This window comes from Cyanistes caeruleus, chromosome 4 (assembly GCF_971803275.1).
Source record: "Cyanistes caeruleus chromosome 4, bCyaCae1.hap1.1, whole genome shotgun sequence".
NCBI classification, from domain to species: Eukaryota; Metazoa; Chordata; class Aves; order Passeriformes; family Paridae; genus Cyanistes; species Cyanistes caeruleus.
This window is the reverse complement of record NC_141704.1, coordinates 12,344,642-12,361,832: the sequence shown is the minus strand read 5'-3', so window position 1 is coordinate 12,361,832 and position 17,191 is coordinate 12,344,642. Positions and strand designations below refer to the sequence as shown.

The window sequence follows — 17,191 nt, the reverse complement described above, 5'->3', positions numbered from 1 at the left end:
TTGTATTGCTCAGTTATTTTTCTTTAAAATTTATGTCAATGTCTTCAGGCCTATATGTACCATTTTATCTTTTTTTTTTTCCTGAAAGAAAAAACAAAACAAAAAAATCTAAAAATATATTAAATATATTTAAGTCCTCTTTCTTTGTAGGCCAATATTTAATTTTATTTTCTTTTTTTTTTTTTTTCCTCTATGAAAATTCAAAGTCACATCCTTCCTGCTTTGGTTTTTTTTTCCATGACATGTAAATTGTAGAAGCTAGGTAAATTGAGCACTTTTGATTTTGGTTTAATTTGTCAACAGGGATCTCAGTAGGGAATGGAAACCATCTTAAGTTATTTTCCAAAGAAACATGTAAAGTTTTCTTCCCCACCAATTTATCAAGCTGCGTATTGTTCTCCACTCACTCCAAGTTTGACTATTGCCTTTCCCAATAAACACAATTAAGGAACCAGGTATTTGCATTTAAAAGGGAAAGGAAAAGCACCAGTGCTTTCAAACCTTTTTTTCATTTCTTTGGTTTGTTTGGGGTTTTTTTTCTAATTTTGGTTTGGTTTTGTTTAAGCAATGCATAGAAAGCCAAGACATTACAGTCTGCTTGGCTGATCACATTGGACGGATGGGCTTGTGTCTTTATATTTTGGAAACAAGCCATAGGAATTTTGCTAGCAAACCCATTGTTAGTAATTTTTTCCACTAAAACTCACAATTTAAATATTAGCAGGATTAAAACCACAAGTGTTTTATATGCTAATCAGTATTACATAGATGTCTTCCATAGATTGAAAGACATGTTTTGAATTATTAAGTCTTAGGCAGAGATCAAAGGCTTTTTCTTTATATAAAAATTTGAATGATTTAATTTGGAGTGGTATTTGTATTCACAAGCTTTGATGACTCTGGTATGTGATCTGAAAGGTAAAAACATTGGTTTGATTCTCCTCTTTCATGTTAGAGGTTGTGTAAACTCTTCATTGGGCAATTATTTTTTTCTCTTCTAAAATATGGATAGTACCAAAAAAAATCTGAGATTTCAGCCCTTGGTATTATCTGGCAGTTGAAGGGTCATAAAAGAGATCTCTAAGGAACTGTCATTACTAGCAATTACTCTCTTGACATGTCACATATAGTCATCTGTGTTGGTTATTGGGGTTTTCTTACTCCTTCAATTTTTACAGAAAATCAATGAAATTATTTATGATAATTTTTTTATAGTCCTTTGCACATCTATGACAGTAATACAGCTTTAAAGTGGGAAATAATTTTATTACATCAAGAAAAAACAAGTAATGTTTGCAACAAATAGATGGAGTTACACTTTGTAAAACTAGCACACATTGACAGAGATTCAGCTACAACAGTTCCAGGCAGGTAATAATCAGATTTCTGTAACAGCATTACACTCTCTTTTTTTTCCTTTCCATTTTTTAAGACATGAGAAGACAAAGCTTTTGCATGTGATTTTAGTCATATTTGCTTATTCTGCTAAAATTTCTGTGTTTTACAAAGTTTACTTTAAACAAGATTTTAAAAGGACAGTTTCTCTTTCAGCAACTTAGTAGTAAAATGCCATTTTCAAGTAGAATCTTGTAGGTACTGGAAGTCTTACTTGACTAGTTATCATATAATGAATAGGAACAAATTGTGCATTTCATGCAAATGATTAAATATAATCATATGCAATTAGATATTTGCTCTTCTAACCAATTCCTCATCAGTTGCTTTTTTGTCTTGTTTAGATAACTATTTTTTATCTCAAAATAAATATTTTATAGCTTCAAAGCATATTCTCAAGCAATGATGATACATCTTGCAATTAAAATTTTTCATTGCTCTTTAAAATTGGAATATAATAAACCAAATTTCATTTGAATTATTCTTCAAAGTATTTACTTCCTTAAAATATATATTAATATTTTATAATTTAGCTATTGCCAGTGTTCTTCATTTGCATAACTTATAACCATAATAGTTTTGTTGTAATCTTAAAAAAATAGTAGAGACCATATTTAGAAAGTATTAGGTCAGGTATATACTTGTATTTTTTTTTTATGTCTCTGTTAATCAAAAAGGCTATGCCAGCAATGACCACACTTTAATTGATAAAGAAATAGAGTCTTAGTGTAGTTTTTCTGCATCTCAGGACTGGTGTAAGCAACACAGAATAGCCTCTTGCTAAGATAAATTGCATCTCCACTCAATGTTGGTCACTATCTTTATAAACACATGGTCTAGATATGTGCAGTCAAAATGGTGCTCACTGTCTACATTGTAAGATTTAATAACAGAATCTCTAATTTGAAATTCCTGCACTCTTTGACAATTTGATTTTTCTATTTGCTATATTTTATAAAATATTTTAATATATTCTCTTTTTTGCTTAGAATCTACACTAGGTTTTTTATGTTTCTGTGGCTACAATATGTGTAATCAAAAAACGTGGAGAACAGTCTTTTCTTATGTTACAAAACATTTATAATTTTTTTTTTTTTTTAGTTTTAGGGTCTAATGATATCTAGATTGAGAAGTATTTGAATGAGATCTTGAGTCTCTACAAGAGCATCTTGAAACATTTGACCTACCTAAAGGATTTAGGAGAAAGCAAAATGGCACTGGAAACCCTTTGTATGTATTTAGAGGCATTAGTGCAAAGAATATGGATTCTTATTGATGTTTCTTCCTCCTGCCTCTCTACCTCCCTGCATAAATGTGCAATAAGCTAAATAATGGCTCCTTTCTCCTACAAATGACAAATAGGACCTTGAGCTTGAATGGAGGAAGCAAAAAGAGCAAGAATGTTGTTGTTCAGTATATGCTCTCTCCATGTGTAGATGTGACACTTAGGGACATGGCTTAGTATGGACTTGGCAGTTCTGTGTTAACAGTTGGACTCAATGATCTTAAAGGTCTTTTCCAAACTAAATGGTTCTATGATTTGATAATTATTTCCTCTGCTTTTATTCAATTCTTCCATCAAGTTCTTAGAAAAAATTTTGATAAAGGGATGAACTTTAAGGAATCATCTTCATTTTCTGTTTTCTTCAAGGCCTTTTTTTGTGTCTTTGGGCAAACCATGTGGCCCTCAGTTTTCTTTAAAAAGAATAATTTTTAGTATTTTTCCTGATTTATATTAATATTGCTATGGTATACCTTTGAACCTGGGAAGGATAGATGATGGAAAAATACTGTTTTAGAGAGATTAGATTTTTTCCCAAGTGTTGACAAATTTATATTAGTTACACCTCTGAATTATTTTCAGGTTAAAATGTAGATATTCATTCAGACACAACTTGTGGAAGACAATATAAAAGTTTTAAGTCATAAATGTGGTATATCACAGTCAGTAAAAGCACCAAAAGCAATGTTTAGAATATCTACATAACAAAACAAAGACCTAACTGGTGTTAAGTTTTAGCAATAATTATTCAGGTATTTTAATGCTGGTTTCAATACATTATATCGGTCAAACTGTCTCTAAAAATTTTATGTGGAAGTATGTTGTTTTGTCTAGAACAATCTTTTGCCAAACATAACTGAATACTTGATTTCTGAGTATAATACTGAGTAAGTATGATTTTGAGTGCAATCCAAAGCAAACTAGTTAAGAGAAATGTGTAGAATTACTGCACAAAACTTTTGGGTCTGATCATGATCTTTACTGATTTAAAGGGTTGCCTATATCCAGTGGGAATATCATCAGAAATACCATGCCACGTACCCCAGAAAATGCCATTGCGAACACCCTTGTATTTCTTGTGGTAGTACTTGCCATTGAGATTGGCTGACAAGCAGGCATCAAACCACCAGCCAGAGCTGTAGTATGCACCACAGTTTCCTGAGGGATACCTGTCATTGTCCTTGTCTGGGGTTGTAAAGAACTTCTGGTCGTGGTTGTAGTGCCTGCTGTAGTGGAGAGCATCTCCTGCTGTGCCGCTGTAGCCGTGGACGCTGAGACGGTACTTGAGGTACTCGTTGGCCACGTAGAAGTGGTCGTATTTTGCATACTCTCTGATTCCATTGAAATCTTCAAGATCAATTCTCAGTTGCATTTCCTGGCTCCTTGTCAGGAGGTGAATTTTGTCATTGCCTAGCCAAAACTCCCTGCTGAGGTTTCCAAAGCCATGTTTGTAGTCATTCCAGGTTCTGTTGAAGTTAGTGCTGCCATCCTGACGCCGCTGCAGCATTGTCCAGCCGCCTCCTTGTGTTTGCATGTCACAGTAAACTTCAAAGCTCTCATTTCTGGGATCAGGGCTAATCCTGTAGATTCCATTACTCCTCCTCCCTGCTGTGTAGTGGTCAGCACAGTCTCTCTGCATTATTTGTAAAACTGGTGAAAGAACAAGTGGTGTTAGAATAAACATAATTTCAATTTTTAAAAATTAATATTTTTTCCCCAGACTGATATGGCATACAGAACTTGCATTGGAGAGACTTTTACATTGCAAATAGTGTTGCAGCAATTTAAGTTCTAAGGAAAAACACCTTTTCCATCAGATTTACCTTATAACAGATGTCACCTAGGATCTCTGCATCAGACAGCTGTCTAAAAAAACCCTAAACTACATTTTTTTAATCAAAATGCCTAATATAAGGACATTTTGTATATTTGCTTTCATTTTTGTCCTTTTCTCTACTCTATCATTTCATTATCTTGTGTAAATGCAACCTGATTTCTTGAGTCCATATTTCTAATGCTTTGTGTTTACATTTGCTGGTTTTTGCATTTAAATATATAGCTTCACAGCCTGCCTACAATTTACAGCTACATCTGGCAGTATGTCAGAGAAAGAACTCTGTCCATGTGGGAATGATGTTAACCTGGCTATTGTTAAGTAAACATCATTTGACAGAGAACATAACATATTAGGAATGCTTTGTGTGTTAATGTTGACTGTACTTAAGGAAGCAGGAAAAAAGTAATAAAATTGTCACATCTGTTGTAGTAATTGTGTGATTCCTAGAAAGATGAAGGTGATGGTGATTTCCTGTGTATGTGGCATCACTGGCTTTACAGAAAGGAAGAATGTTAGCATCTACTGTTGATGTGATCTACTATAATGTGTTTTATTCAGAAGAAAAATACCCCCAGATTTTTCCCTCAGAGTGAAAATCCGTTTTTGGTCCACAGTGTCATCCAATAATGTCTTTCTGTTCAACAGCATGGTATTAAAATTCCATATTCTTAAGTGATATGGAGAGCTCTCAGAAGTTCTCAGTTAAGAGTCAAAACCATAATGTTCATTCCTACTGCCAATTTGAATGTATGGGCATGTTCATTTGCAAGTTCTGTTGTAATTTTTCCTAGAAAATCTCAACAAACTACTTCTTAAAAGGGAGGAGTGATCTCAGGCTGCAGCAGGGAGTAAGACTCAGGACTTCTTGATTGTCAGAAACTGGACATTTATGAAACCACAATGAATTCTCATTTATTTCACCGAACTTCGTGTAAAATCTTTGGTGGACTAAATTTCAGAGCAGTTATTAACACTGAATATACATTTCTGATAAAATGCTAGCTTTCATAATGAATATATTGCTACTACAAATGCTTTTAGCATGTTGCTGTAAAATATAAAGAATATCTACGTGGTCATGTGTCCTGAACAATACCCAGCATTTCAATAAATGTGAGGAATATCAAAAATTTATTTAGTCTGTTTTGAAGTACTCTACTTGAATTTGATTCATTGTCCATTATTAGTATAACAAAAAATTACTCATTTTTTTTTGAGAGTTTTGTATCTGAACAAACATAATTTATTTGTAGTGATTTTTGTCTGATTTGATTTATCATATAGTAGAAGCTTTACCTTTATTTTTACTTATTTGCTTTTTTCAGAGAAGAACACTGAAGAATTTCAGCTGTACATACACTGTATACTTGCAGATCCTTCTATTTTTAATATAGACATAGATAGAAGGACAATTTTATTTTAATCTTGGATGTTAAGCAAGAGACTTAAAGATTGCAATGCAGCCTGCTCTTTCTCTGTTTTGTCTCTTGAGAGCTTTATCATCTTATGTTTAACATCTAAGTGGTAGAACACACTGACAATCTAGGGAACATTTCTTGTTTTCAAGGATTCCTATATGTAATATAAAAACTTTATTTGACTTTTAGAACACCCCTCAATCTTGCCTTAATGACAGCAAACATTAGGAAGAGAGCATTGGTTCTATTCCTTTATTAGGAGAATGAAATCATAAAAGAAAAACGTATTTTTTCACAGATAACATCTGTTTTCTGTTTTATACTGCTTATATATTAAATTAATGCAGAGTGTTTAGTGTTAAAATGATGATACATACGTTACCCAGTTGATAAGTGCTGTTAGTAAGCTTTTTTTGGCTAAGCTTTTCAGATGTTTGCTGTGATGATAAGAAAATGATTTTATTATTCATCTGTTAAAAACTAAGCATTTTACTAGATTCACTTGCTGATTGATGATGTCTTGGACCCCTTTTCAGAATATCTGCAGTTTTGGAATAAGGAAAAATAAAATGGCAGTTTTCTAAGGAACACCTGAAGAAAATTTACCCCTTCTCATCCAAGGAGAAAGTATGTGTAGGTCACTGATGTATAATGTCTCTAATGAAGGGCATTATGGTGTAAAATAAAGATAATTTTTCATGTTTATTTATTAAATTGTGAAAAATTGTCCTTTAAAAATTAATATTTTAAATCCCTTAATGAAATCCAATTCTAGGAGGAACTGAACACCTGCAACTCTCAGTAACCCTCTAGTGGTTGCTGAAATATTTTACAGGAGTATAAATAAACACTAAAAGAGCAAATACTTGTGAAGTTAATAACACAGCTATTTGGGTAAAATAAATTTTAAGTTGTTTACCTAATACTAGTGAAATGCACTGAAAGTTTATACAGGCAGTAAGAGTTAACAGATTACATACCAGGTCTTGGTTGCATTGCTGGACACTTAGAAGAACATTTGTTATCCAGGTTATTCACAGCAAATGTCAAATTTGCAACTTTGCTGTCAACATAATGTTCCACATTGTTCATGTTTATGAGGCTCAGCTTCTCTAAACGACCCTGCAGTGTCTGAATCTGGCTCTTTGCATTTTTTAAGCTGGTTGCCATTCTGTTAACTTTGCTTTGCAGTTCCTTTACTCTGTTATCTTGGCTTTCGCTGTTCTCTGCAGTGTTAGGTAGTAGAAATTCATTGCTTCTGTCTCTTTCTTGGTTGTCATCTGCTTGCAGCTTGCAATCTTGGCAGCATTTCTTCAGCTTGTTTACTGATTCTTTAAGGGTCTGTACTTCTTTGAGAGTCTTCTCAAGCAGTTTGAATTCTTTGGGTATCTGGATGGTCATCGGAGGCAAACTTATCTGATAAGGACAATCCTCTCCTTCATCACATTTCCGATTAGTTTTGAGCTTTATGGGACAAGTCTCAGTAAGTTTTGCTTCTTTAGCATTCTCTTCCTCTTCTAAAATAACTGCCAAAACATTTGTTAAAGCAAGGAGAGCTGACTTCAGTAAGACTATGTAAATGAGGAGCTTCATCTTCACCGAGAAAGTAGCAGTATGAGGAAGTATGCAGAAGTGGAACAACTTTATAAGGGCAGCTTGAAGCCTGTGAGTTATCAGACAGCCTACACTGTTCTCAGAAATGGGTGGGAGTGCTTGCATCACGAGTGATTAATAGCAGAGCAAAGTTAGGTAGTGCTTGCAAGAGTAGCACATTTCAGTGAATATTTCTGACTCAGAGCTAGTGTATGTAAGCAAGATGATGAAATGCATGTGTGCTGGTAAATTATGTAGTTTAATTTCATTCCTTGTTGTACATGGATTTTCTTTTTTTCAAAAAAAAGCAGGTAGAAAAAGTGAAAACCAGTCCTTTTCCCAGTTTGAGATTTATCACAGCAATAGCTTTACTGACAGTCAGTCCACCTTCCCCTATTTTTTTTAACCTAATGGACATATTCATATAAATTATTTAAAACCCCATACATGTTGAAACACATGTATAGGTTTGGTTCCAAACATTTTTCAGTATAGAGTCACAAATTCAGGAGGATGAACAGCACTTTCTTCTTACTATTTCATCTAGCCCACTTTAAAATAGCTGTCTGGAATATTCATAATCTCTATGGCACATCACAGTTAAAATTCACTATTATCTGATTTGGGGTACTTCCTATTGAGCATTTTTAAGTGAGGGGAAGTGGACTTAAGACAGTTTCCCCTTTGATACATGAGATCCTATTTGTTAGACTAATGGTACAGGATACTCAAAGAAAATCCTGATCTTCTGATTAATGTCCCAGATTCTAAATCTGAAGTGGGGCAGAGACCTACAGAAGGAACTCTCTTCTGTTTGAGGTATTGCTCTTCTTTTTATTATGCCTCTTATCAGCTTTCAGAGTTAATCATGTACTTTACATGACTAATCACTCCAAATTAAATAATTCTCCAGGTGACAATTGCCATTTTCATTCTACAGCCACCTTTGCCATTCTCATGTGATGCCTGTGCAGTTTTAATGATCTATGTAATTTTCCTTATGCCTAAAAAAAAGGTGACATGGATATGTCTTTATGCATTCACAGCTCAGTCAAGAGTCAACTTGCAGGAGTAAAGGGTATTTACACCAGTTCTTGTTTAATTAGTCCAATCTGAACCATTTCTTTCCCTAAACCCTATTTGAAATTACTCATAACACAGATTAAACATTAAGCAGACATTAGTCACACATATAATCCACAAGTTCATGACCTCTGTAATGTTACTAGCTTTTATACACACTGCATGCTTCTATTGATAGTACAGAAGGGAGGCTTGGTAAAAAAAAACTTACTTGTCTAACCCCTGCAACAATTCCTTCAGATTCCTGCATAGCACAAAATTTTAAGCATTTTCTTGGGAGATGTGTTTTGAATGTACCTTTCTTGTATTCTAAATAAACATCCCAGAACCTGCCATGATGATTTTAGTTATGTGGCAAAACTGTATCTCCCCCTGTCAGATCATGATAGTTCCCCAGCGGTGAGGTGAAAGGCACCTCCTGCCATTCAGGTGTAAGATACTGACATCACTTTGGTTTTGTTAAAAATGCATCAAAACTGAAATTTTTGTAAAAGATTAAATGTATTATTTTAATTAGCAAGTAAAGTTTTTTAATTTTTGGTTTGATTAGCAGAATGCTAATTTTTCGTTATGTAAGTCTAAAATCAGGTACTTCTTAAGACTTGTTCTTGTGTATGACTGCTGCTGTCAAATGGAGGAAAGCTATACCAGCATCTTTGGATGGGCTTTAGAAATAGAATAGAATTCTTAAATCCTTGTTATTTGGGAAGCCCCAAACTCTTGTTTGTTCAATTTACAATTAACTCTGCTATCTGTTTTGTGACTTTGAATTGCAAAAAATGTTCTGTATCTGTAAAATGAGTAATTTTTATCCTTCACAGACCACATTTTATTATTTGCCTTGAAATAATATTTGCATAACAAATATTGTTGTAATTTGTGATTGCTGTGCTGCATTGAAAGCCTAAACTATCTTTAGAATTTTCTAACATCTAGAAGGGCAGAAATTTTTGCTCATACTGAATGTAAAAAGAAAGTTCAGACAGGTGAGGAATCCAAACTTTTCAAATACCTCTGTCCTGAGACATCCATCCCTTACTCCCATATATATCTTCCTTTTGGGATATTTACTTTCTCCTTTGGATGAGACTTTAGTAATCTTGAGTTGCTCTGTTTTCCTCCTGATTTCATTATTAATCATGTTCTGCTGCTAAGCTGTCACCAGTCTGCTTGGAGTCCAGAAGATCCATTTCTCCACCAGTCTGTGTGCTTTTCCTACCTGGAACACCCTTGTAATTGAGTACTGGTCTTTCTTCCTGTTCTGTCAGGAAATTCCCAACAATTTGTCACATCTCTTTTCTTTCTTCAGGAGTCCAAAATAGTATGGCATAGTCTTTTTCATGTTTCATGTCTCTTATCCTTCTTGGAATAAATGAAGCAAACTTTCAAATCTGAGTTTTTCATCAAAGAGGAAGGACACTGAGTAGTCTTAAGCTGTGAGATGCTGATGCAGTTTAACTAATGGCAGAAATATTGGACCAGAATTAAACTAACACCTGCTGTTTGTTTATAAACAAAGTTTCTTTCCAGGTGGGGTTTCTCTAGATCTAGAGTGTTCTGCATAATACTTAAAACTTTAAATTAGTTAAACAATCACAAACCCCAAAACCCAATATTTTTCAACTGTGAAAGGACCTAACTGAATAACAGCTGATAACTGTAACTGAGACTTTTCTGCTAAGATCTTTGCTTTATTCTTAAAACTCATTTTCTTGTTGCTTTTAATCTCTTAGTCTACTTTTTAGGAATATTTTTTCCTGTGGACTGAAGAGATTTCTCTATCATATAGACATCTTTCTAAAGATAAAGAAAATAACTGACAGCTCAAGATACTCTGAAATTCTACTGAAGATCTTAATTCTGTTCACAAAACTACCCAGTGATTACAAGGTTAAAGAAGTGATATATTTTGTTTTATCAGACTTGTCTGAGATTGTTTATTCAAAGTTTATCAAAATGAGCATGAACCATTTCCCATGAATTTTTAGAGTAAGGTTTTTTCTTTTTCTGGCAGATAACGGGATGTAGGTCAAATAGAAAACAACAAATGTATGACTGTAGGCAGGTGTTCATTTGACTTGTGACTATGGCAATTTAAAACACAACAGCTTGGCATCTGTTTGATTTCTAGCTCTATTCTGGGAGTCAATATCTCCTGCAGAAGAATTGCTGAAAAATATACACGTTTGTCTAAGCAGTTCAAATGATTGCTATGTACAAACCTGAAGTACTTTGGGGCTCGTTCATACAAACCATTTTTGGTGGCAGAGATGGAATGTGTTAAGATTCAGCTGCTGCAGTAATATTTCTGATGTTTTTTGTAGACTTCAGCAATTCTGTGAAACATTTTGACTGAGAAAGAGAATGACAAGTAATTAGATTAATTTTCCACAATGTGGAAAATCTGGAAAAATAATTATTGTGGAATAATGTTTTTCCACACTGTGGACTATATACCAAAAGTCCATACTAGAAACAAATTCTGACTTAGAATTCTTTCTGATTAACTAGTTTTCTTTTTTAACTCAGTAGTCATTCTTCGTGCAAGCAGTCCTAATGTTGTCCACTGGATTGTGGGACTGCCTATTCAACTTCCTCATGTGTTGTGAGAACATATCAGAACACAAAAGGAAAGGCAGTCCTATTCCATTTGATAGTATAAATATTCTTATTTAGATACAGATTACATAGAACTAGTGGCTGCATGACTTTCCTAACTGCTTTAATTGTTCATTGCTTTATTCATAAATTCTGGCAACAGGCAGAAAGGCACCACTGACATAGAGCATGTAAGCAGGGATATGATATTTATATCCACAACTGTAAATATAATACGTTATAAAAATCATGTGATCAATGAGAATCACTTCTTCTGTTAAGGTGAGCATAATATTTTTAAAGAAGGATATCCACAAAACTCTGTTCTTATTAATTCTATTTCTCCCATGAAGTTTGATCTGCCTGCTCAAAATCTACAGTTTACTGCTATTTCCTTTATCCATAGCCACAGAAGATGCTGTAGTTAGCTCAATATACAAAGAGAATAAACCCAAATGCACTTTCAGAGTGATGATATACCAAGTACAAAAGCCTCTCCCTCCTATGTATTTTAAGAAAAATCCCCTTTCTGTTTCCTGCAAACCTGCTCCAATGAAAGCAGCAAGTGTAAGACTATGCTGGTTACTTACTATCTGAATTTCAAGCTTCTAGCCAAATGAAATATGCTGACAGCAGGAAAGCTATGTCCTTTCTGAAATCCCTGTCTTATTGGTCTCCTATGCCCTCTTTTCTGAGCCATGCAAGACTCAGTTGGCCAGCAGAATATCCTCACCCACTGTATCATATTGATTGTGGCTGATGTTTATATTTTCCATGTAGGGATTGCTTTTGCCCATGAACTAGGGGACAAAACTACTGTTATGAACTATGCCTTGGGAAAGAATTTAGGATATTTTTTCCTAGTCATTATTTGTTTGTTTTAGGAGACTCTTCAGCAGTTTATTTTTCATTAAAGGATGCCTGGTTCATCCATCTGTAATTAAAGAAATAAAAGTGTAGAAGTTCAGTGTAAGGCAGTACAGTGTATCTACTATGAGTAAGTGTATTTATGATTTGTGTGTATGCCTTTACTCCCACCTGACTGCATTTGTGCAACCAATAACCTCATGGCTTCAAGTGTTGTTGTTTGTCACCTACATTAAATGTTTAGGAAACTCAGTGACAAATACTATTCTACTTGAAATGCTAATAGGCTTTTTCTATGGACTTTTCATACTTATTCTAAAGTCTACTTCATGTAATAAATGTATGTAGTTCCAGGTGAGAGGGATGACACCTTATTTTTACACTCCAATTACAGTATCTGTTTAAAACCCTCAGTGCATTTTTCTTTACTTTCTACCACTGTAACCTTACTCTAGAATAATGACTTAAGCAAGGCATATCATTCTCTAAATAACTGGAGTATAGCTATTTCTGTGTGTACTTTCAATGTTTCCCAATCTCCAAAAAGGAATGCAGAATTGCATACCAATAGCTACAATTTATTGCAAACTGAGTGTTTACAGACTTAAATTAGTGACTTTTATCTTCTTGTTTTAAAATAGTTTGAAATATGTGCTGAAGCCTGAAATATTGTTGAGTAGAAAATTATAGATAATTTTTTGTTATTCTTCAATATGTGCATGAATATTTGAAACATATTGAAAAATGCACGATGACTGAATAAGGAGTATAAAGATTATATTTTCTTCTGTTATGTTTGGCTTTTTGAAGATTGACAGAGAGGTTGCAAACACAACCTTTTAATTGGTTTTCCTTCATTTTTGGGTGCTTCATCTTGAAGTAGCCAGGACATGATCAGAATTAGTGAGAAGTTATAGTTTTGAACTTGCTCTGAGCAGCACACCAAGATTTGGCCTAGATAATTTGGAGTTACCAGGCACAGGCAAGCCAAACACTTGCAGATACCCCTAGCCCTGTGATTCCGTGGAGGCTGTATCCAGGAATATGGACAGAAATGCAAGAGTCATAGCATGGGTTCAGTGTGCTTGTACCTGTTGCCCTGCTACGATGTTGAAGCAAGCCCTGAGAAGGTGGCATTGCCTTCTCCCCCGAATGAGTCACACCTGAGCTGTGTGCTGTGTCCAAACTCTGTGGTTCATGAGGATTTTGACAGAGGAGGCAGAGCTCTCTCTCTCTCTCAGTTCAAGGAGGGGAACTTACCCTTTATCTTTGCTGAATGCTTAACTTTTTAAGTATTATATGAAAGAGGTAAGAAAAGTTCTTGAAATAAACAGCACAAAAGAAAAATTCCAAACCTGACAAAACAGACTGGCCAGAAGAGCCACATGCCAAGGAGCTAATAATGAAATCCTTAGTGTATACAAAGTATAAAATATATTAATCCCTTGATATTTTTCTCCAGTTTACTAGTAGGAGGGAAAAGAGTTGTTTGATGAGACATTTCAGATGTTTCAAATAGCAAATGAATATAAAATTGGACATTCTATGTATTCAAATAACAGTAACTGTAGTCACAATGTGTTGTTACAGTTACAAAACCTACAACTTAGCATGAAGAAAGGGAAAGGGTTATTATTCCATTTGAGCTTAGAATACATTTTAGTTGTTTTGCAGGAACTGCAAACATAATTAGAAACACGTGTTAGCTACATCATTTCTCCAAAATGCAGAGATCCTAGTCACTGCTGAAATTGAGTCTTTCCTAAGAAGCCTCAAGTGCTTCACTTAATAATGATTGTAAGTAATTGATGTTACATGGTAATTTCTTGGTGGTGACTTTTTTTATCTTCTGTGCTTATTTTGTGTGCTTTTTTATCAAAAAACCGTGAAGAGTTAGACCAATATTCAGATTCCATCATCTATTTATTTTTAAGATTTGGCTGAATTTTATTCATTTCTGGAGAGTAAGAACTTCAAGAGCCTTGAAATTTGAAATGGGAAATGTGCCTAGAGTTCTTATTTATATCATATTTGAGTTAGAGAAAACTTGTTCTGGAATTTCAGATGAGTTCCTTGCTGCATTGTTTTGAGCTGACTGTCAGAAAGAATTGAATATAATATGATAAAATGGAGAATGCCCACTCCAGTTAATGCAGAGTGAAGAGGTGTTAATAAAGTTAGGGCCAGATGTCACTAGTTTTGCTCACATGGATGAGTACCTCATTTATCAGGTGGATCCTCTCCCTTCTTTATCTATGGCTTTAATCTCTATTCCTATTCTGACATACTATCTTTCTTACAAACATCACTATCCACCTTCCAACCTTGGAGAGACCACTGTGGTCTTAGATGCAGGGGCTCATGTGCCTGAAATCATGCTGCCAGGATAGAAAAGAGGTCCCTCAGATAGTATATAATCTCACTTAGTGCTCACATTTTCTTGGAATTTTCATTAGGAGATTTTAAAGACAGGTCTGGTGGGGAACTGTTGGTAGCAAGTGGATATGAACTTGTAGAGAGAAAAGTTTTTCAGGTGTACAGAAGTGTTATTTAAGCATAAGTATGTTATGTTTTTCTCATGGTCTCATATATTTAAATGATTCCCGCTCAGAGACAGAAAATCTACCTTTTCCTGCTAGAAAAATACAAAGGATATGTCCTTCCCTTTCAGATTCTCTGCAATATTTTCTTCCACATTTTTTGTAATTGGACAGAATTATCCAGCATTTTACTTCATGGGATTTTTCACTGATTGAAGGAAACAAATTTGCTTTGGAACTTGGGTTTGGATTTGGTTTTGTTTTGTTATGTTTTGTTTTTCTGGTAGAAAAGCCAGACTTCAAATCACAAAGCAATATAAAAAATTGCAATAAAGTTAGAAAATTACAAGGGTAATTTAAGGGTAACTTAATAGGGTAACTTAAGGGTAACTTAATATGGTAAAATAAACATAACAGAAATTTTACATTAAAAGGAAAAGATTCAAGTAAATCCAGCAATAAGACACATAATGCTGTATTTTAAATGTAATTGCTTTTATGGGAATATGGGGAAACAGAAAGTAGAAAGTTGCCAGGCAACCATTCGTTAAAAGACAAATCTTTATCCAACTTTCCAGTAATTCTACATTTAGATAACGAAAATTTATTCTGATTTGTCCAGATGATCTATCAAGGTTGAGTTGTTTGAAAATGTCTGGGGTCCCAGTTCATTATAAAATGAGAAAGAAAATCTGAGAAAAGCAATATACATTAAATACAACTGACATGGAATGGGACTGGAAGACTCAACAAGTTAAGAATATTTATCTGACTATATTCCAGACTCCAAATCTGAGATCACCAGTATAATAAAATTACCTCAGTTCTTTTAAGAGCATTATGGTTAACACAGGACTGAAAAAACCCTCATCTTCAATTGCCATTTACAAGCCCTTTTTTCCTCACTTCTCCCTCTTCTCACTCATGGTGTTACTTTTCAGTGTAGCAATGTAATTACACTGAGGACACCTACATTTCACCTAACCCAGCAATTTGAGAACTTCTGAGCAATAAAATGAACTATGAGTGCATAAATACTGTTGGTTGTTTTATCATTAATGTGGGACAAGCCACCTTGAAAGAATTACGTATCTTTATATCAGGGGCATAATCTTTTGTCTGGTTTTATCATTACAATTAATACAATTTTTCTAGAGTAGGATCACGTTTGCTTCCTTCTTCCACAAACTATTTCTTCCCCTCAGTTTCCTCTTTCCCTTCTGTCCTCCCAAGAATCTTGGAGAAAACAGTATACCAGGTTTTAATAACAAATCCTGGGAACCAGGGTGGCCCAGTGCAGTCTCTTTGATGGCTCTCCCAATAACTCTGTGGTAATGGGAACTATCTGGTGATGAAACTGTCCAGGAAGTCTCGCTGCCTTTGACATGTTGGTATGCCATCCATGCAGCCTGTTGTGTGTAGTCCTCAGTGCTACAAGTCTTCACGATGCACAGGACCAACCTTCCTGAAGTAGAGTTCTTAGCTCTGAACTGAACTGAGTAATTAGGTTTGAAATCTGTAAGTTTATGGACATAAAGAAGCAGACACAGCCTCCAGAACAAGCAAGTTTATTTCTGTGGAAACATTGGCGTAGATCTGCAAGGAAAACCTAAGCAGTAAAAAAAAACAAACGTAACTCACAGGTACAGATCAGAGTGTGGGGAAAGCACATTAATGAGGCACCACACAAATAGGACAACTGTATCTATGTATGAGGCTAGGGAAATAAATGGGTTGAGAAAGGGAAATATTTTCTTTCTCACAGAAGACCTAGATAGAACTTTGAACTTAAGTGAACAGTATCTTTGATCATAGAGAATGCCAAAAAAAATATTGAGAGCTGCTTATCTTTAATCTCATGCAAACAAATGAAAGGCCTTCTATTCTTAGGGTCTCAGGGAACAAAGATTGTCTTTGCTACCATTAAATATTTTGAAACATGTTCAAGAATACTTAAACAGTTATCAAGAAAATATATACTTCCTTTGGCATATTGACATATTTTTTATTTACATGTATTTACACCTTTGGTGTATTCTGCTTCTTGGCCATAGGATTAGTTCTAGATGGTTTCTTCTGAATATTCTGAAGGTTGAATTACAACTGCCAGGATTTTCTTGTTGCTGTAGAAATTTCCCATCTTATTTCAGGAGACCTGCCTAATCACATTTCTTGGCAGGGTCCCATAGATGTTGCAGATTTGACGTGCTAGCCATGGGCTTTTATAGAGGTGGATCAACTTATATTTTTCAATTGGATTTAGCCTGTTTCTCCCTACTTGTGACCAAAAGAGGGGAAGAAAGGCTTTCTAAAGCAATATCACACAGGAATAGAGTGGCCAGCAGGACCAGAGCAATGATTGTTCAACTGCAGTCGGCACTGGTGAGGCTACACCTTAAATCCTATGCTCAGTTTTGAGCCCCTCACTACAAGAAGGACTTTAAGGGGCTAGAGTGAGTCCAGAGAAAGGCAGCAGAGCTGGGGAAGGGTCTGGAGCATCAGTCTGATGAGGAGTGGCTGAGGGAGCTGGGGGTGTTCAGCCTGGAGAAAAGGAGGCTCAGAGTAGAATTTACTGTTC

At 34.8% G+C, this 17,191-nt stretch overlaps 2 protein-coding genes across 7 annotated transcripts in view; one reads left to right on the top strand and one right to left on the bottom strand.

The window, feature by feature from the left end:
* Positions 1-17,191, top strand: part of CCDC146 (coiled-coil domain containing 146) — a 67,281-nt gene that overhangs the window by 12,911 nt on the left and 37,179 nt on the right. The gene's annotated exons all lie outside the window — the stretch shown is intronic.
* Positions 1,246-7,715, bottom strand: FGL2 (fibrinogen like 2). Its single transcript, XM_023918973.2, has 2 exons — positions 6,913-7,715; positions 1,246-4,327 (listed from the first exon to the last, which is right to left on the bottom strand). The coding sequence occupies exons 1-2, from the start codon at positions 7,649-7,651 to the stop codon at positions 3,621-3,623; spliced, it is 1,446 nt and encodes a 481-aa protein (XP_023774741.2). The 5' UTR covers positions 7,652-7,715; the 3' UTR covers positions 1,246-3,620.

Excerpts from the sequence above, each read along its gene's own strand:
- FGL2 (XM_023918973.2), bottom strand. The coding sequence starts at position 7,651 with ATGCAAGCACTCCCACCCATTTCTGAGAACAGTGTAGGCTGTCTGATA. Across the intron at positions 4,328-6,912 it reads AGCAATGCAACCAAGACCTG|TTTTACAAATAATGCAGAGA; the intron begins GTATGTAATCTG and ends TTCTTTCACCAG.